Source organism: Enhydra lutris, unplaced genomic scaffold (assembly GCF_002288905.1).
Source record: "Enhydra lutris kenyoni isolate GAN:26980312 unplaced genomic scaffold, ASM228890v2 scaffoldscaffold96, whole genome shotgun sequence".
NCBI classification, from domain to species: Eukaryota; Metazoa; Chordata; class Mammalia; order Carnivora; family Mustelidae; genus Enhydra; species Enhydra lutris.
In genome coordinates, this window is record NW_019154180.1 from 2,943,678 (window position 1) to 2,962,999 (window position 19,322).

General features: G+C 59.0%; 1 protein-coding gene across 6 annotated transcripts in view; it reads left to right on the top strand.

Moving 5' to 3' along the window:
- Positions 1-18,327, top strand: part of LOC111139156 (ATPase plasma membrane Ca2+ transporting 3) — a 39,432-nt gene extending 21,105 nt beyond the window's left edge. For 3 of the 6 annotated variants that reach the window (XM_022491314.1, XM_022491315.1, XM_022491317.1), the window contains 4 exons: positions 211-422; positions 1,382-1,489; positions 2,489-2,671; positions 18,007-18,327. In XM_022491314.1, the coding sequence (XP_022347022.1) occupies positions 211-422; positions 1,382-1,489; positions 2,489-2,671; positions 18,007-18,327 (824 nt within the window). Of the gene's footprint in view, positions 1-210; positions 423-1,381; positions 1,490-2,488; positions 2,672-7,204; positions 7,435-18,006 lie in introns of those variants that run through there. The other 3 variants (XM_022491318.1, XM_022491319.1, XM_022491320.1) reach the window with 1 other exon arrangement.
- The last annotated feature ends 995 nt before the right edge of the window (positions 18,328-19,322 follow it).

Genomic DNA, 19,322 nt, shown 5'->3' on the forward strand with positions numbered 1-19,322 from the left:
TTTTCGTTCTGCCCTGCGCTTTCTGCAGCAGAGCCATGGGCCAGGCCTGGGCTGCGAGCTCGTGCTGCAGGGTGAGAGTCCGTACTTTCCCTTCTTCGGCCGTCTCATGCCCGGCACAGAGGCACCCGCCCCAGCATCCCTCAGGTGGCACCGGCTGGAAGCCGTGTCTGCTCGGGGCTCAGCTCCCGCCATGTACCCATTGGCTTGCAGGGGAGCTCTTCTTTGACATCGACAGCGGGAGGAACGCACCCCTGCACTCGCCGCCCTCGGAGCACTACACCATCATCTTCAACACCTTCGTCATGATGCAACTCTTCAACGAGATCAACGCCCGAAAGATCCACGGCGAGCGGAACGTCTTTCACGGCATCTTCAGCAACCCCATCTTCTGCACCATTGTCCTCGGCACCTTTGCAATTCAGGTAGGAGGAGCGACCCTACTCTTACAGCAGATGGGAGAGCAGGGGACCGTACCCCGCCCCAGCCAGCGGCCTGCCGGTCCCGCTCAGAGGCGCCTCTGCCCCTCCTGCTTTCCCAGCCCCTGCTGGCATTGCCTGTGACCCCATATCCTCTGTCCCCACTTTCAAAACTTTTCAAAACCCGCCAGGTTCCAGAGAGCCTCAGTGGGCCTTACTCAGAACAAACGAGACTCCTTGTAGTACCCTCTGAGTCTGCCACTCCTGTTTCCAGCATCTGATTCCTTGGTGGGAGGCCACCAGAACTCCAGAAGTTTCCTTTGGACATGCTTTCTCTCCCCGGTGCCGACAAACCGGCCTCGGCCTGCCGCTGTGCTGTGGACAGGCTAGACAGCCAACCCTTCGGGAGAAGCCGAGCATTCAAAAACAGGGGGGCATTAATAGAAAACATGAGGTCTAGTGATGGCAACAGGCCAGGATAGTTGCCCCTCACAGCGCTCTGCCGTGCCATGGCGGGGTCCACCCAGGGGAGCCCCGGGTCAGTCAGGAGACAGAGGGGGAGCTGGGAGCCTTTACTGTGGTTTCTAGGGGAGAAACTTAGGTGGGGGTGAGGATGAGTAATTTCTGGAGGACACCTGGGTTTCACGTGGTCTGGGTCCTGGCCCTGAGCAATTAAAGCAGGAGCAGTGGCCTGGGAAGAAGAGCACACACGGGGGTGCTTGGAGCGTGGGCTCTGGACTGGTTGGTCTGTATTGACGAAACTCATCCCAGGGAGGGAGGTTCTTCCCCAGGAAGGCGCAACAAGGCAGCAGGAGGCCCAGGCAAGGCCAACTGGGCAGATGTTAAAGCCTCAAGTTTCTAGAAGCTGGAAATGTGGTCCCTGAGGGCTGGAGGAGGGGCCTCCATAGCTATGCCCAGCTGGGGCCCACAGCTGGACCTGCCTCCCTCCCATCCCACCCCTGCAGATTGTCATCGTCCAGTTCGGCGGAAAGCCCTTCAGCTGCTCCCCCCTGTCCATGGAGCAGTGGCTCTGGTGCCTGTTCGTTGGTGTCGGGGAGCTGGTCTGGGGACAGGTGAGTATCTGCCTTGTCCTCCTTTCCCAGCCCCAACCGTTACCTGTGTCCACCACAGCACCAGTGGCGGCCATGATGTGGGGGTTCGGGGAAAATGAAGACAGGCTTTGAGATTGGAAAGCAAGAGTCAGACACCTCAAGGCCTTGGCTTTTTCTTTGCCGCTTGGAGGATGCAGCTGGGTGTTGCTTACTTCCAGCTGTATGGGCCTCAGGGCTCACGGCAGCCAAAGATTGCGTTAGGAAGAGACAGCCCCGGCCACAGGCACACGAGAGGCTTCCAAGGGCTCTAGAGCCAGAGGTCAAGCCCATGACCCACTTCGCCCTATGTCTCCGTCACTTCGGACACAACAAAACAGCACAGACAGGGCTCAAACAGCTGTGGAGGCTGGAAGTCCAAGATCAAGCCTATGCAGGGCCGGGCCTGGAGAGACCAGGCAGGAGCTCCTGGGCCCCTGGCCGGCAGGGGCGTGGGCCGGGCCATTTCTCCCACGGCCGGGGGTGACAGCCCGCCCCGGGCCCCGGGCCCCGCCACCAGGGAAGCCTCCCTGAACTGTGCTGTCGGGGGACTTGAGCGCGGGGTCGGTCCCATCAGCCTGGAGCTCCTGCGGGGCTGACCTCGGTCTCCACACACCCCCGTCCCCCTGGACACGAAGCTGAAAGTGTGGCCCAGCTCAGCCCCAGGGAGACTCTGGGAGCCTCTGGAGAACAGCATTTGGCCCCAGGCAAAGCTGGTCCAGGCACGCAGCCTCGGGGAGCAAAAAAAGGACGTGTGTGTGCGCACGCGTGCGCGCGTGTGTGTGCGTGTGTCCCCACCTAGGTCTGCCTGCAGGGAAGAGACATTGAAGAAGCCATGCAGCATAGACACTGGCCTCAATCTCTGTCACGAGGAGGTGGGCGATTTGGGTCCCTTGCCGGCCCCAGCAGAGCTCCCACAGTGAAGGGACCAGCCCTGCTCTGACAGCCTCCTGTCTCTGCTGTCCCTCACCTCTTGTCCCCCAGGTCATCGCCACCATCCCCACCAGCCAGCTCAAGTGCCTGAAGGAAGCAGGGCACGGGCCTGGGAAGGATGAGATGACTGACGAGGAGCTGGCCGAAGGGGAGGAAGAGATCGACCACGCTGAGCGGGAGCTCCGCCGAGGCCAGATCCTCTGGTTCCGCGGCCTCAATCGAATTCAGACGCAGGTAAGCCGCCGCACCACTCGGAGGCTCTGCCTTTCCCACCTTGAGAGGGCGGCAAGCAAGCTAGAGGCACAGAGTGGGTGAGACGAGCCCCCTACCGGCAGGGAAACCCTTAGGTCTTGCTGCCACAGGGACAAGGGCCATCCCCAGGTGCGCCTGCTGGTGGGCATGGGGCTGTGACGGCCTGTCTCTGCCACCTCCCTCAGAGCCCAGGGAACCCTCCCTGTGCTGGGGACAGGCGTCAGCTAAAGGTGTGTGCTGTGACCAGTTGCTGCTTCTTAGAGGGCACTACGCACTGTCTGCGTAGCTGTGGGCCTTGCCTGGTTTGCTGGGAACAGCCCGGCCACAGGGAGGTGACGTTCTTGGGAAGACACAGCTGCCGGTTACAAAAAGTCTTTGGTGAGCTCCCCATCGCGGGCTCATTGTGAACGCCATGCGAGCAGACCCCGGCCACAGACTGGGGTCTTTCTGTGCATCTCAGTGATCACGCATCAGAACTGGTGCAGCCCAAGGCCTCGGTAAAGTCAGACGGTCACAAGGACCACTCGGCCATGGGCAAACTCCAAGGCTTCACGAGCAAACCCTTCCCGGCTAGCTTCTTGCCAGAATGTTCTGTCCTCGCTGGCTTTTTACATCCTTTGCACACACTCACTGGTGATCCCACCACAGCCTGGCCTCTGCCCTCAGCGTCCCAGAGGCAGTGATGGCCAAGGCCTACAAGACCTGCTCCTAGCTCCCTCATGCGGACCATCCCTCCGTCCTGCATCAATTCCCGGCGCCCTTCCCTAAGTGCAGCCCTGCTCTCTCTGGTGCCTTGCTGTCCCCTCCGTCCCCCTGTCTGCTCCTCAGCCTCGCATGCCGAAAACCCCACAGACCCTGGGCCACTGGACCACATAGGGAAGGAAGGAAGAGCCCCACTGTCTCTGCCTCCCGAGCCCCCAGGGACATCTGTCACTCTCTGCCACTTCCATGCCTCCCAAAGCCCCACCTCCGATCTTTCTCCGTGTTCCGTCCAAGACCCCCAACCCCATGCCCCAGACCTAGTCGCAACTGCTTTTCCTCCCCGGGAGTCCCACCAGTGCAAAGAACAGCCCGTGCACTTAGCCCCGCGCCCCCCCCGCCCCAGATTCCTGCAGGGGGCTGCTGGGCCTGGGACGTGACCTGAGAGCACATCTCTCTCCAGATTTGCCTCCAGCCCAGCACACAGGCTCATCGCAGAGAACCTTTTACACAATTCGCCCGAAGTGCCGGTGCCTACCCTGCCCGGGGTCTGACGCCCCAGTTGTTGCTGTACCATCCCCGGAAGCCTCATGGAGCTCAGGCTCAGCACCCCCCGCCACTTCTTTCCTCCCCAGGGCCCAGCCTCAGCTCCCACCACACGCTCTCAGCCTCCCACCTGCTTCTCCAGCCTCTGTTCTGCTCGCCCCTCCAATGACCCCATCCACACCATGGCCCCTGTATCCTCTCTTCGTGTCTTAAGGGTCAAGTCCAGAATCCTGACCGTGGCCTTCAAGCCCTTGCCTCTTAGCTTCATCCCACCCTCCCTGTGGCCCTCTCACCCCTGCTGCTTTTCCAGATGCGCATTCGCTCTGCCTCTGTGCTGGTCACCCATCGGCCTGGGGCTCCCAGCTCTCCCTGTGTTCCTTTGGGGTGTCTCCTCCTCCCGCAGCACGACCTCGTGAAGCCTTCTCAGAGTCCACTCCCTCCCGCCCCCGTAGGCCCCACGCAGCCATCAGGGCTCTCAGCCCAGGGTACTGGAGTCAAGGAGGAGCCGAGTCCCCCGGGGAACTTTCCAAAGCTGCAGTGTCCTGGGTTGCTCCTAGTGCTTTGGGATACAGTAGGGGCAGGTCCATGTTGAAGGGGCTTCTCGCCAGCTCTCGGGCTCATCCCTCTTCGCGTCCTGAGCCCCTAGGCCAGCGTGGCCAGGGAAGACTGTCTCAGGTCCGAATGGAACCCTGAGTGCCCAGGGGAGGGGCAGGAATAACTTCGTAGCCAGATGTCCAGGTGTCCCCTCACTGCCTCACACCCAACTGTGAGTCCCTGCCCACGCCATCCTGGCCCCATGGGCTCTTGTCTGTCACGCTCCGGTCCAGCTGCGGAGCGGAGAGCCAGCCTGAGATAGCTGGAGCAGGGTGTGGAGCAGCACCGCCCAAGATGGTGGTCGCTTTTCCAGCAGCTGAGATAGCAGCCCTGCCCAGGGTGAGGCAGCTGGGGGTGGGTCGGCGGGGGCTGGCCAGCTGTGTGTCAGTGTCTTCCGTGTGCCTGGGGGCTCTCCGGCTGCCTGGCTAGTGGAGCAGGTCTCCTCACTCAGTCTTGGAGTTCCAGGCCTTTCTGATTATCACCGCCCATATAGACACTGGCTAGTCAGATCACTACTTTGTACACGATGAAGTGGGGCCCAGAGAAACGGGGCCTCACCCCAGCTCACCCAGTGAGCGTCTCTGTCCACTGATCCAGTAGCATAAATTCATGCTCCTCAAGAACGCTGAACCAATTAGCTACTTTTGCTAATTTAAGAGCATCTGTTCTTTTTGATTCAAAATACCTGCTTGAAAAACAGAAATAAAGTCCCCCAGCTTGTATGTGTACCCCAAGCCAAGGGAGTTGCCCTAGATTTCTGGATTTTGCGAACAACAGAGTCACTCCCCAGACTGCGGAGGCCAGCACGGCTTTTCATTTTGCTAAGTGAAGGCATTCTGTAGAGCCTACTACCTGCTGTCACCATCCTTTCATACTAACATAGCAATACGCCAAAGAGTTGGGGGGGCATTCCCAAATAAAAAAGAGTCCTTAAAACCGAGCACACGGAGCTCGTCGAAGCGGTCAGAACGCGGTTATGAACGAGTGAGAAGCTCCAGCAGCACCTGAGATTTTGGGGGCTGGGGAGCAATTTTGAGGTATTTTGACTGATACCATCATCCCATCGGGACACTGGGAGGAGAGGCCAAATCAGGGGCAGGAAAAGCATCTTTTCCTTCCCTTGTGGCCTTTGCTGCCATTAGGAATGCCCTCTCGAGACAGTCTTTAGAGACCTTTTGGCCATCTAGGGAGGAGAGGCGCCCCCCCCCTCCAAAGAGAGGGTGGCATGCGGCACGGGTCCTCTTCCTCCAGCGCATTGGGGCACAGAAGAGACTGTGCCAGCCCCCTGTGGCCGCTCAGTGCGCCTTATGCGTGGGTCTCGGTGGAGCTCGGCGGCGGCAGAGGGCGAAAGTCTTTTCCACCGCGTGTCTCGGAGTCGAAATGATACACATGTTCATTTTGGTTGGGGTGAGGGAAGTCTGAGCACTCGAGCTGCCTGCTTCCACGAAGCCTGGCCCCGTGTCAGACCCCTGCTGAAACTAGCAGTCCCACAAAGGCAAGAGTAGGTAGCCAGCGTGCATCAGGAGCCAGAATTGCGTATCTGCTTTGCTGCTCATGTCATCCTGTGAACCATATGACACTTTCCAGAAGTCAGATCCACCTTCTAAGGTCAAAAGATTCTGCCCCCCGCCACCCCCCCTCCCTGCCGCCAACTGCATCCCTGCAAGGCATTCCCAAAGAGGAAGCCAAAAGTGTGCCATGCGGGGCTGGCCTCCCACAACCTGGGCACACAGTCTCCAAGGAAGAAATATTCAGCCACAGGTCTGACTCACCTCCCAGAGCTCCAGGCCAGTGAAAGATGGGGTCAGGAAGTCAGAAGACACTGGGACTCCTCGCGAGTTCACCACATGGTTTTCACCACCCATAGACCCAGTTCCTTTTCGACAGCTGGGAAGCTTCGAGGGCGGGGGACAAAGCAAAAGCCATCTTTGCTCACTGGACCCTCCGGTCGCTCTGCTCTCCTTCCTGCCATGCCTGATACGACAGAGCAGGTGCTTTTGCAAAATCTCCCCGCTCTCTTTTTAAGTCCCTTCTTCCCCTGAGGCTGCCCGCAGGGGAGCTCCCTTGGTCACTTGGAAGGGGCGACGGCCACAGCTCCGCATGAGGCAGGGCAGGCCAGCATAGTGAGAAGCAGTGGACTGTTGCTTGGAGCGCTGTCAGCCGAGGAGGGGCTGGGGAAGGGCCCCCGTCCCCACACCCTCGATGAGCACAGCCGCAGGGACACTCGTCTTAACAGGAGGGAGTGTGCCCTACTCCTCCCGTCTGTTGGGTGGACATGTCCTGACCTAGGGGAACAGAGTGTCGCCAGACACACGTGCTTGTTGACAAGTGGCTTGCAGTGAGCACAGGGTGACCACAAACGGCTCTTTCTACAAGGGTTGCACTGTGGCCCCTGATGGCTCTCCAGCCCCCCACCCCCGGTGTCCCGGGTGCTCATGATCCGCTCTGCAAAGCCTCCCTCTCTTGGTGGCGACACAGAGGCCGGCCTCAGCCTTGCCCACGCCCCCGTCAGAAGCACGGGCCCCCCCGGGGGGGGGGGGACCTAGGGGGGGGCTTCCTTGCCCCCACGGGCCCCCCCCCCACGTGCCCCCCACCCCGTCCTCACCCAGCCCCACCCCCGTGCGGTCGCCGGGACAGCAGTGCAAGCCAAACTTTATCTCATTTTCTCTCCCACAGATGGAGGTAGTGAGTACCTTCAAGAGAAGCGGTTCATTTCAGGGCGCCGTGCGCCGGCGGTCTTCGGTCCTCGGCCAGCTCCATGACGTAACCAATCTTTCTGCCCCTACTCACGTAATTCTCTCCGCCGCCCATCCCACCAGTGCCGCTGGGAGTGAGTCTTGAGTCCCCTTTTCTCTCATAAATGGCATCTCTGGGGAGAAAAAGCCTCCCCGCCTCTTCCCTCTCTTCTCTCCGGTCTTGCGGCCTCCGCTCATGGTCACGGTGCTTCCCTCCGCGCCGCCTGGCCCGTCCTGCCCCGACGGCGCGTTTCTCCGAAGCCATGTTGTTCCCTTACGAAACGGAGTGACTCCATGGCACTGCTGGACCTTCCGTTCTTTCCTTTGTTTGGTTTTTTGGTTTCATTCAGTGCTCCTTCTGTCCTTGGTTTTCTTTTCTCGAACTTGTCTGCATTTGCCGATGGTTCTTCACGAACTTGGGCCGCTTCTGGTGGTGTCTGCTGTCGGGGCGGGGCCTTGGCCGGGGTTCCATGGGGCAGAAGGGAGGCCTGCGGGCTCAGGGCTGCCTCGCAGGGCCGGAGGGGGAGGCAGAACACTCCAGGCCGCCGGCTCGGGACTAACGTGGCAGCTTCCAGAACCCTCCTTGAGGCTGGTCTCCAAAGGCAGTAGACCAGATGTGGGCTTCGGGAGGCCAGGGCCTCATGTTCCCGGGTGGGCTTGGTGGCAGCCGGTTGCTCCTGCCTTGGCCCTGAGCCCGTGGTACGAGAGGTGTCTCTGCCACATTTCCACTTGTTCCCGAAACACCCTTGCTCTTTCCTGAACAGGCCTCAGGATTGGAAGGTCTTAGCCTGATCCGGTCCACGTTCTCTCTCCTCCTTCATCCGAGAAGCGGGGAGAAGTAGATTCCCTTCTCTGTTCCGATGAAAACTTTCCACCATGTTGGTCACTTTTTTTTTTTAAAGATTTTATTTATTTATTTGTCAGAGAGAGAGAGAGCACAGGCAGACAGAGTGTCAGAGGGAGAAGCAGGATCCCTGCAGAGCAAGGAGCCCGATGTGGGACTCGATCCCAAGACGCTGGGATCATGACCTGAGCCGAAGGCAGCCGCTTAACCAACTGAGCCACCCAGGCGTCCCTTGGTCACGTTTTAAAGGGAACCCAAGGGCTGTCCTAAGAGAGGTAGAAACTTCCATGACTGTTCACATCTTTTTGCGAAGAGTAAAGAACGACTACCAGAGCCCCGAACCCGCCACCCCATGGCTTCCCTAGCAAGCGAGGGAACGGTGTGGGCCTTGCTCCCTCCCAGGGCCTCCTGCTTCTTGTAAAGATCAAACAGTAAACCTTCCAGTATGAGCCCAGAGCCCCTTCTGGGATGGTTCAACGCTACCTCTTTCCTTTCCTTCCAGTGAGACCCGGCACCTCTCACCTCCGTGAACACATCACTTCCCCACAGACAGCAGCCGTTAACTGTGCCTTTTTCCCTCACCAGACTCTAGGATTTTCTTTTTGCTTGATTTCTTCTCTTTCCCTTTTTTGCTTTTGTCTTGTCTTTACCCCCCCCCCTTTTTTTTTATTTTTCTTCCTCTTTTCTTTTTCTTTTTCTTTTTTTAGGAACTGGTGAGAGGTCCCCCGTGGGGCCCTCCTCTTGCTTACACTGTCGTTTCAGGCCACTCTGCCCCTTCAGGAAGGGACGTGGGCCACACCCGCCCCCGCCGGACCTCCTGTCCCCTTCGGAAACAGCATGTAGATGCGCACACACCCACCCCTTCCCCGGACCGCAGGCCTCACACACCTCCAGCTGCCTTGCACACTCACTGGGCCTCCCCACCTGGGCCACAGATACTGACCATCCGCCATCACCGATAGGCTGGAAAGCTCTGGCCTTGTCTCAGAGGGGTCTTGCCACCACTCCACCCAGGGGGTCTGTGGGAGGTTCAGCTACAGGCAATTAAGGACAGAAGTGCTCCCTGGTCTCTTGAGAGCCCCTCAGCTAGGGCCTGGCTGAGGCAGCAGCACCTTCCTTCCTGGAAATGAAGGGACAAGAGGGGGCGTGAGTCTGCCCAAGGGGCACAGAGCGACCTGCCCCATCCCTCCCTCTCCCTTGACTTTTTCCACACGTTTCTTTGCCATCTCTCTCTGCACTTCCTGTCTATCTGTCTGTCTGTGCATCTATCTGTTGACTCGAGAGGGGAGGCAACTGACAGAGCCTCCACTCCTCATGCCCCTCAGGCCTTCTCCACTCAAGCCTTCTCCACTCCAGGGCCTGCCCGGGCCTCCCCTCTGGGAACCTGGCGAGGCCCACTATCTCTTGGCTCCCTTGGAATTCCTTGGCCTTCCTCCCTGGCAGTAGACTCTTTCTCTCCTCTCCTCCTAGCACCTTCCTTCCTTCTGCAGCCATCTGTCACCCTACTTCCCACTTTGGGGAGCCCAACAGTGCCTGGTAAGAACATCTCGAGAGACACCACCCTTCCCACGGGTCATGAGCCTCTCCAGGGGGATAGAGCTAGTGCCTGACCAGAAAAGGGGCCACTGTCCCATCCGCACCCCCTGCTGCTGGGTGAAGAACAGATGACAGGGCCCCGGTGAGAGGAAGGTGTCTGAGGAAGGTGCTGGTGTGGCAGCAAGGGGGTCCCAAGGTCCCAACTCACAGGGCCAGCCTCAGGGCTCATCCCATTTGAGTGGCAGCACCTCAGAAAGGACCCCCCTCCCCCCAACACACACACACACACACACACACTGTGCAGGAAGTTGCTGGTTGGAGGACCTGGCAGCACCAGGGGACATGCCGGCTTCTGGAAGCCACCAACCAAAACCACTTCCTGCCAGCATCACTGTGGGACAGATGGTTTGGAACTCCAAACTGCCCCCCCATCCAAGCAGTGAGGACCTAGAGAAATCATTCAGCCCAGCGCCTTCATTGTACAAAACAGGAGAAGGCCTGGCACAGGGGGCCGGGGAGCCACTGGCCCTCACCCTCTCTTGGACCTGACCAGAAGGAAGGCAAGGTGCAAATCGCAAAAGAGCCCCGAGCCGAGCCACGAGGCAGCTTGGTAGAGGGTGCAGTGGTGACAGGCCACGAGGTTTTCCCAAGGAAAACCCCAGCTCTTTCGAGAAGCCTCCTATCCTCTTCGCCCCCAGTCCAGCTAGTCTGGCTCTCACCCACATGCTGGAGCAAATCTCTCCAACACACCAGGGCCTCTGGTCTGACATCACTTCCACTGAGACCGCCGGGCTCTCTAGGCAGAAGGCCCAGCGCAGGGTGCATACACGGAGCCCCGGGGCCAGAGGGAGCGGTAACGCTGTTCACCAGCATAGGTCCCTGCCGTGGCACCAATGCTAAGAGGTGGCAGGAGGACATCCTCAGAGCCGGAGGGAAAGGAGAGCTCCCCAGAGGGGTGACCAGGGAGGGTTAGAGAGGAGAGGTCTTTGGGGCTCAGCACACCCACACTCACACCCGCACACCCTTTCCAGCCAAACCCCGACCCCCACAAGGCTTCCCACACCCACATGTCTTTGCTCGCCCTGGATTTGAGAGCCCCACACGGCACCCATTTCTTGCAGCCCCAGGATGGCTCCCTCAGCCTTTCCATTCTCAGCTGGGGTGTCGCACCTGCCCTTCATGGCCATCACCTCCTGGCGTGGGACCTCAGCTTATCCCCCAGAGGCCAGGCCCTGTGAGTGGCTCACTTAATCAGCACTCTGGTCTCGTGAAAACTAACAGGGAGCGTGATCCTGTCCACCCCCTCCCACCCCCGCTGACCCTGCCGCTAGAGCTGCGAGAAGCTTGGCCCATCCCCCTGGCTGGAGGGTCCAAAGGTGTGGCCTGAGATGGGGTACTGTGTTCCCTCAGGTTTATCCCCAAGCAGCAAGTTGGGTGCCAGATGGCTGCCTCCTGTGGGGTGAGCGGAGACACATAGTCATGCCCCAGCGCCCCCTCCCGAGCTTGCCCCAGGGCCTCCCCCATCTCATCAGGGCCCTCCTGCCATAGGCCTGGGCCTCCATAGTGGAACAGAGAGGGCTCCTGAACCAGCCAGGTGACAGGGCCCAGGGCAGGCAGCGAGTTTGGTCAGATGCAGCCAGAAGGGCTCCCTCTGGGCCGCTGAGCTCTGACTGACCACGCCAGAAACAGATCATAGCCGTTGCTCTATTTTAATCGCCTTCTGCAACCAGAAAGCCTTCCATCCAACTTGGCAAAGCCGATGCCAGGTAAGCCCCGACAGTCTCCTTGGGCACCCTGTCCCGGAGCCCGGGACAGCGGGCTCCACACACACCGGCAGGGCAGCCGCTCCCGGAATTAAACCAGCCCCGCGGAGGAAGGAGCCTTGCACAGCCAAGGCAGTCTTGCTCGCCGGCGCTGGCGCCTTCCTCGGGAAGCTCATTGATTTCCAGCCAGGCCTCTCCACTTGTGCTCCCGAGGACAGCGCGGGCGCTGCTCGTCAGCGATCTGACAGCATTGTTTCCGCGTTAGGAAGGGCATCAACCCTGCCTGGCCCAAGCCTTCCTGCAACCGTGGGCCCTACAACAGAGAAGGGCCTTCCGGCTAATTCCCAAAGCACATGCTTGCTCACCGCCTATGGCAGACCCCAGAACCCCTGCTCCGAGCCCCGCCCGGTAGGCACTTCCAGGCCGACTCCCAGGGTGGCAGCCAGAGCCCAGGAAGCTCAGGCCTTACTCACGGCCCCACAGCGGGACGTGGCCAGGACAAAACGCAAGGCCGGCCACCTTAGAGGTCCAGGACTCAGCCCATGCCTGGGTCCGCCCAGGGCCACGGAATGTTGCGATCAGCGGAGGAGCCTGGGCTCTCCCGGTCCTGGCACAGGTGCGTTCCCGCAGGATGGGAGGTGATCTCCACAGAGCTTGCTGGCCGTTAGCATTCGTGACTTTTGCTAACAGGCATGGAGTCCGTGCTTCGCTGGTTTGGGGTTCGAGCCTCAGTGCAAGGGCCAGCTCTGGACTTTGCGTTTTTACATTTCCTAATTCCATGGTGAGGAAAGGGAAGCTTCCTCTTGGATTGTGGGTCTGTCTCTGCACACCTCTTTGTGTCGCGATCAAGCCCTGAGCCACTCTCATGCCCACAGGGATGGTTTGGGACCTAGGAACCCCAAAGTTCCTGGAAAGCGGTTCCCCTGGCTCTCCCCAGCTGCTATGTTCAGAATTTGCTGTAAACCCAAAGCCTGAATACCAGGAGAGCAGAAAGTCCCCTCCCTCCCGCAGAAGATTCTGGATTAGTGTCTGGTACAGAGACAGGCATGCCCATCAAGCATGAGGGGGCTTGGAGGGAGTAGCAGTGAGATAGAAGCAGAGGGTGGGAAGCATGATGACCCCTCCCCACCCCCAGCCTGCTGGTCCCACGGTACTGAGGAGAAAAGGCCAAAAGGTTGTCAAGCACAGTTTCTGTTGTTTCTGTTGTCATCATTGTTCAGGAGCCTTGGCTTTTCTTTTCCTCTTCTTTTCTTTTCCTTCCCTTTTTGCATTTCTTTACTTGGGTGGGTGGTCCCTGGGTCCTTCCCTTGCCTCCCAGTTTGTCACACCCCCTCCCCACCCTCGTCACCGCCCGCCTTGCAAACTTGAGCACGGGCGGTCAGAACAAAAGTGGAGCACAACCACTTTCAGCCATGACCTTCGGCCCCTCTGCCCTTGCCCCACGCACCCCTCAGGAGTGCAGTCCTGTTGCAGAGTGTGGCACAGGCATCCCTTCTGCTTTGGCTCTGGGCCGCCGGAGCAGGGCTGTGGCTTCGAAGCCTCACCAAGCCTGTCCCCGTTGACGGAGCTCAGGGCTCTGGGGAAGGCCGGCCAGCGCTTACCTGTGAGGGCAGAGGGTGGGCAGCAAAGAACGGAGAAGTAAGCTCATGTTAAGTGTAGATGGTCACAAGCCGCAGAAGAGAAGAAAGCAGAGCAAAAGAAAGGTGGGGGGTGCTGTTTTAGAGAAAGGTTGTCTGGGACAGCCTCCCAAAGGATCGATGTGTGAGCCAAGTTCTGAGGACAGAGAAAAAGTTCACATGGGACACTCTGGCAGACGCATAGTCTAGACAGGGGAAAGGGCAGCTGTGACGCGGCTGGGGGAGACTCGAGCTAGCTGGTGGGAGGCACTTCCGGCAGCCGCCCGCTGAGCTCTTGCTGGCTGCAGGCACTGTGCTGGGTGCTGGGAGCTGGGGAGGTCAACGAATGGGACAGACTCCAGTTTTCGAAGGCCTATGGAAAGGAGATAGAGGAGAGAATAATGGTGGGGGTGGTGGTGAATTGAAGGTGAGCCACAGCGGGAGATGGAAGGGCTGAGACTGAACAGAAAAGGCGAGGGGGAGCCGTGAGGCTCAGTGGCAAGGAGCCTTCCCAGCAGAGGGAACCGCTTGTGCAAAGGCCCTGAGGCAGGAGTGTGCAGGTGGTGTTCGGTATTCATACAGTCAGGAAGCCAAGGCCTGAGGCAGTAAAGAGGAATGAGAAAGAGGATGGCCTGAGGCAGGCCCTGACTTTGCAGGAGACACCTCTAAATAAAGGGTCTTTAGACCCTCCGAAGGGTGTGACAAGTTCTGGCTTTTGTTTGAAAGGATTGCTTGGGCTGCTCTGCAGAGAATAGACTGCAGAGGTAAAGGGCAGGGGCGGGGAGACAGGGAGGAGGCGCAGGGTGGAGGGTGAAGGGAAGGTGGCTGGCAAAGCCCCGAGTCTGGAGATAGAGGTGTGGGACTCACTAGCAGACAGATGGTAGTTAAGACTTTGGCTGACCAGATCAGTTAGGAAATGTGTGGCTGTAGAGGAAGGAGAGAAAATGTCCAAAGATGAGCCCTGGGGCCCTCAGATGTGAGATGGGGAGAGGGCAGAGAACCATCTGAGCCGGGAAGCAGGGGTGTGGCATGAAGAGCACTGCATTCCCAGATGGGGAGGTCCCTGGGGAGCAGGGGGTCAGGAAAGGACCTGTGGCCCCAAGAGAGTCTCTTTTAAGATAAGACAAATGAGTAAGCTAGGCAAGGGAGGGGACAACATCCTTGAGTGGGTGCAGGGGTGAGGTGCCCAGGCAGTGCAGGAGCAAGACATTGGGAAATGGGGGGCACAACAGGCCTCCGTCGGGGTGGGACAGGAAGCTGTGAGAGAGCCCTCCCGCCCCAGCCTGACCTGATCCTCCTTGGGTCTCCCAGACGCCTTGGCTACAACCCGAGGGAGGCATCTTTATTGGAAAGTGCTTTTCCTGTCTTTCTTTTACTCTTAAGTTATCTGACAGTAAAATGGACTTTTTTGGAGGGGGGGGGGGCGGAGTTCAGTTCGGTGAACTCCTGTACTACACGGAGTGGACCCAGGGCAGCCCCATTGCCTGCTGGAATGCTTGGAGGCCCCCACCTGAGCCAGGTTGGGGAGGGTGGGTGTGATTCGACAGTCAGAGAGGAGGGAGGCTATGAGGGACCCCGGAGATGTGAGCCACGCAGGCGGGAGCCAGGGAGGACCGCAAGAGCAGGCAGTCGGGGTCTCTGCCCTTGGGGGTTGTGAGAGGCAGAGAGGGCCCCGTGGTGAAGAGGGTGGGGACCTGGGGGCCATGGGACATGCTGAGGCAGGGCTCTGGGGTCAGGAATCGAGGCGCCTCTGTGGTTTGGCCAGAGCCCTGCACGAGGATGGGAAGACTGGGGCTGACCTTCAGCCTCCCGCAATCTGATAGACCCGTCTGCCACCCAAGGGACATGAGGGACAGCAGGGAGTGCGGGGAAGGGGTGTGGCTGGCTGCAGACATAGGGGGTACGAAGGGTGTGTATATAAGCTGGACCTGACAGCCTTGAGGGTGGCAAGGTCCCTTGGGGAGTGGCAGAGATGGAGAGATGGCCCGAGGGACTCCCCCTGCAGCTTGAGGAGGTGCTCCTTCCGCTCGGCCTTGGTCACTCTTTTGCTGGGACCCCCTGAACTCTGCCGTGGGGGCGTTCCGAAGCCCCCCGTGTGTGAGCTCGGGTCTCCGGGGCAGGCATCTCTTCTCGAAACATTTACCGGTTCTCACCAAACCCATCCCAGGAGGTCGCGGTGCCCTTCAGGGTTGGGTGGCCTGAACACACCCCATCAAACTCCCAATACCAAGCAATCTGTTAACAGCCCGAGGCTTGAATGCGGGAAAGTGGGACCTGAAAGAGACTTGGGATGACACAGGTCTGCGTGAGCAGCCCTGGGCCCCGCTTTGGGTACTGAGCGACGGCTACGCCATGCTCTGTCTCTGTCAACAGGACCAGACCAGTGACAAGACCATCATTAAAGTGAGTCTGATTATACTTGGGAGGAGCACCCTGAGGGAACATTCCAGAGCTGCAGAAGCTGGAGAGGGAACGGCTGGCTGCCCTTTTTGGACAAACACTTTGGAGTTCAGCCAGGCACAGGGAGTCCTGAAGATGGGTCTGACTTTGTGACCCAGGTCCAAAGGAGGGGACAGGCTCAGCTAGAGGAAAGGGTGTAGCCGGGATCATCAGATCATTGCTGCCAAACTTACCACAACGGCGCCCAGGGTCAAGGGCAGCAGGATCCGGCTTGCTGTCCTTTCTGTGGCTTGAGGGGCGCTGCCGACAGCAGGAGCAGGTTCTCCACCACTGGTGCGCCAGCCGCAGCAAACATCCTGGGAGCCCCCCACCAAGTGCTGGCCTCAGAAAAGGCCCAAATAATGAGGCCACATCTGCAATGACAAAAGAATTCTCTTTCATTAAAAATATGAACGATTCTCACGTCAACTTCTGGGTTACCCCTTTCTCAGAAGCCAGTCTGGGAGAGTTAAGAAACTGAGGGCAAATCGTTGGCCATCTGTAATCCAGAAGGTGTGACTTCACTGAATTCAGAGACAGTCCTAGCCAGATGTAAGATTTGGCTGACTTTGTGCACTCACAGGGCTGCGAGGCTCACAGGGCTTAAACTGATTTTGCAGCGCCGTGCTTGGCCGCGCTCGGACAGCTCCAGGACTCAGGCCCTGGAAGATCCAAGGGGATTCGTTGTCAGCGGTGTGATTCATGGTCTAAATGTCACCATTTAGGTGACAGCATTTAGGGGGGCAGCAGATTTCTCTTATAAAGGCCAGGTCTCTCTTGCAACGACCCAGCTCTGCCCTGGGATCTCAGAGAACCCGGAACCAATGAAGAAATGAATGGTTGGGGTGTGGGGGCTGAGAGCCTGTGTTAGCCCGTGGGCCACAGTTGGCCAACACCTAGTCGAAACCAAGAAAGCCAAGTCCTAGAACCTTTGATGTGGAAATGACTGTGGAACTGATGCTATGTCCACCCACTCACACAGGGAAGAGCCGGCTTTGCTGCTGGCTCACGCGGGGTCCAGCAAAGGCCTTCCTGTCAACTTGAGCTTCTAGAACCAAGAGGGAGCCCAGGTGGAGGGGGACCAGGGAGGGAACGAGGGGGGGCCTCAGCTCTGTGGCTCGTAGACCTGGTGACGTGAACACTCATATAAGTGAAGGTGGGATCGAAGAGACTGAGGGGAGCAAAGACCTGGGAGCAAGATCTGGCCGGGGGGGGGTGCAAAGGGGGCCCGAGTTCGGCTTGGGACAAGGGCCACCGTAGCTGGGGACCAGGGCACTGTGGGAAGCTCTTCTGTCAATGCCAGTGGAGCAGCCAGGAAGCGAGATCTAGAAAAGAGGGAGAATACGGCAGATTCCAGGGACTGAAAGAAGTTATGTGGCTTAGAAATTGAAGAGGAGGAGGAGCGCGCAGGGTGAGAAAGGCTGGAGGGGCAACGAGCGCCAGATTGCAAAATGCCTGTGATGGCAGGACATGCGAAGGCCGAAGTGTCTGCGGACGGAAATGACAACCAACCAGAGGCGCCCAGGGGCCTGATGGAGGCATGAGGTTGCGTTGGCTCAGGGCATCCAAGCAGGACGGGCTTAGTGGGTGCGGTCAAAAGTGGAGCCATTTTCAGTGGAGGCGGTCAGGGCCGGGAGATGGGCCGGGGCGAATGAAGCAGCGCTGGGGCTCTGGGGCGCCATGAGACAGAGGAAGGAGAAGTGGGGGAGACAAGGCCTGAGCACCCAGTGATATAGGAGTAGGGCCAGCAGTGGCAATTCAGGGAAGCCGGGAGGAGTTTCCAGACGGAGGGTCCATCAGCTGTGTTGGGTGCCCTGAGAAATCAAATAAAACGGAGACAGAGAAGTCGCCCCTGAACATAGCAGCAGGAAGACTGATGGCCATGTGGGTCTGGGCACGATGGGGGCTGGTGACAGTCACGAGAGCCAGAGGGACAGAGAAGAGGTCTATAGAGAAGCCAGGAAGGGAGACCCGCTTGGGAAAGGCCAGCAAAGTGCCCACAGACTGGGGATTTCTCTTATCAGAAAGTTCTGCGGACTTTCTGGTAGGAGGAAGCGGAGAGGCCACGCTCCAGCATTCTCCCTGTTTTAAATCATCTTCCTGTTCCACGAAATTGGAATTCAGATTTACCAGAGGGCCCAAGGGCCCCCTCAGCTGGTCCTCCCCTTCCCAGGGCTGGCAAAGGGGAGGTAATAGCCCAGAGTCTCACACACTGATCGCTCTCGAGCTCCGAAATACCCGCCCGGGTCGGCCTAGAGAAAGCCACTGCCACTTGTCCTGCGTGTGGATCAGATGACGAGACGTGGACCCAGTCCTGGGAGCCCTTAGCGCGACCAGGCAGAGCGGCCCCAGTTGCTCCGTTCCGGTGGAAGGACCACTGACGTGGGTGGGAATTGCCAGCACCAGCGCCACTGACTGTCTCCTTCCTTCCTTCTTTCCTTCCTGCCTGGCTGCCTCCCTTCCCCCCTTCCTCCCTTCCTGCCTTGCTCACACCCTCCCTCCCTGCTCCCGCCTCGTGCCCCTGTCCTCCCACCTCCCACTCCAGATCCGGGTGGTGAAAGCATTCCGTAGCTCGCTCTACGAAGGCCTGGAGAAACCGGAATCCAAGACCTCCATTCATAACTTCATGGCGACGCCCGAGTTTCTGATCAATGACTACACCCACAACATCCCGCTCATCGATGACACGGACGTGGACGAGAATGAGGAGCGCCTGCGGGCCCCCCCGCCCCCGGCCCCCAACCAGAACAACAACGCCATAGACAGCGGCATCTACCTGACCACGCACGGCACCAAGTCAGCTACCTCGTCAGCGTTTTCTTCCAGACCCGGGAGCCCGCTCCACAGCGTGGAGACGTCCCTCTAGGGGAACTGCTCTCAGCACGCACCGCACACACGCGCTCGCGGCCGGCCAGCGCGGGCCTGCGAGGAGGGCACGGCCAAGGCGGCTGCAGGGGTGCTCGCGCGGCACTCGCGGGGGCTGCTCCACCCGAGGCTTCCTACCTGGCACTGAGGAGGAGGAGAGAGAAACTAGAACGTGAGCAGAGCTGCGTTTCCCTTTTTTCTATCGAAGCATTTTTTTTAAACGAACACTACAATTCCACCAGACGTTCGCCGTTCGGGCTGTGCGGTGGGGCGGGGCGCTGCGCTCGGCTGATGGGGCCTTGCATCGCACCCACCAGAGAGTGAGCGGACCGACAGGTTCGCGCAGGATGCCTCGCCAGCCCCCCGCCTCCCCGCCGGGAGCCGCCCGCAGACGGACCTGCACCACGGAGCGCCCCTCCCCCAGGACACACGTGCGGTCTGTATGTGTGCGCGTGTGTGTGTAGCTGTGTGTGTGCGTATAGACATATACGTACATGTATGACCCGATGCATATTTAAAGAATAAGGAGCTATTTATCAGCATGATATTTCCATTCCTCTTATCAGGTGTTTTCATTTTGGAAATTTCATTATTTACTGTGGCAGGGTTTCTTCAGGGAACGGGACTGCGAGAGTATCTTTTCAGTTGCTTGGCCCCCCCCACTGCTGCCCCCCACCTTCCGCCCAGCCTCCGTGCTCCGACCCGGTCCTCCCTCCCGCATGGTTCCTGGGAGTGTTGCTGTGCAGATTCCTGAGAAGGTCAGGGAGAGAGACACGAGGCCGGGGCGGTTAGAATTGGAACTTTCGCGCTTTGAGACCCCTGCCTATGGGAGCGGGGCCCTTTCGGTGGAATTTTTTATTTAAAAGGAAAATACCAAAGTATTGATGAGAATGATCCCCTCCGGTAGGTGGAAAGGGGAGTTTTGCTTCTCGTGCCCTTCGGTTTCAACTCCAAGTCCTGAATTCTGGTTGGCGGGCTTTCTTTGTCCATGCCCAG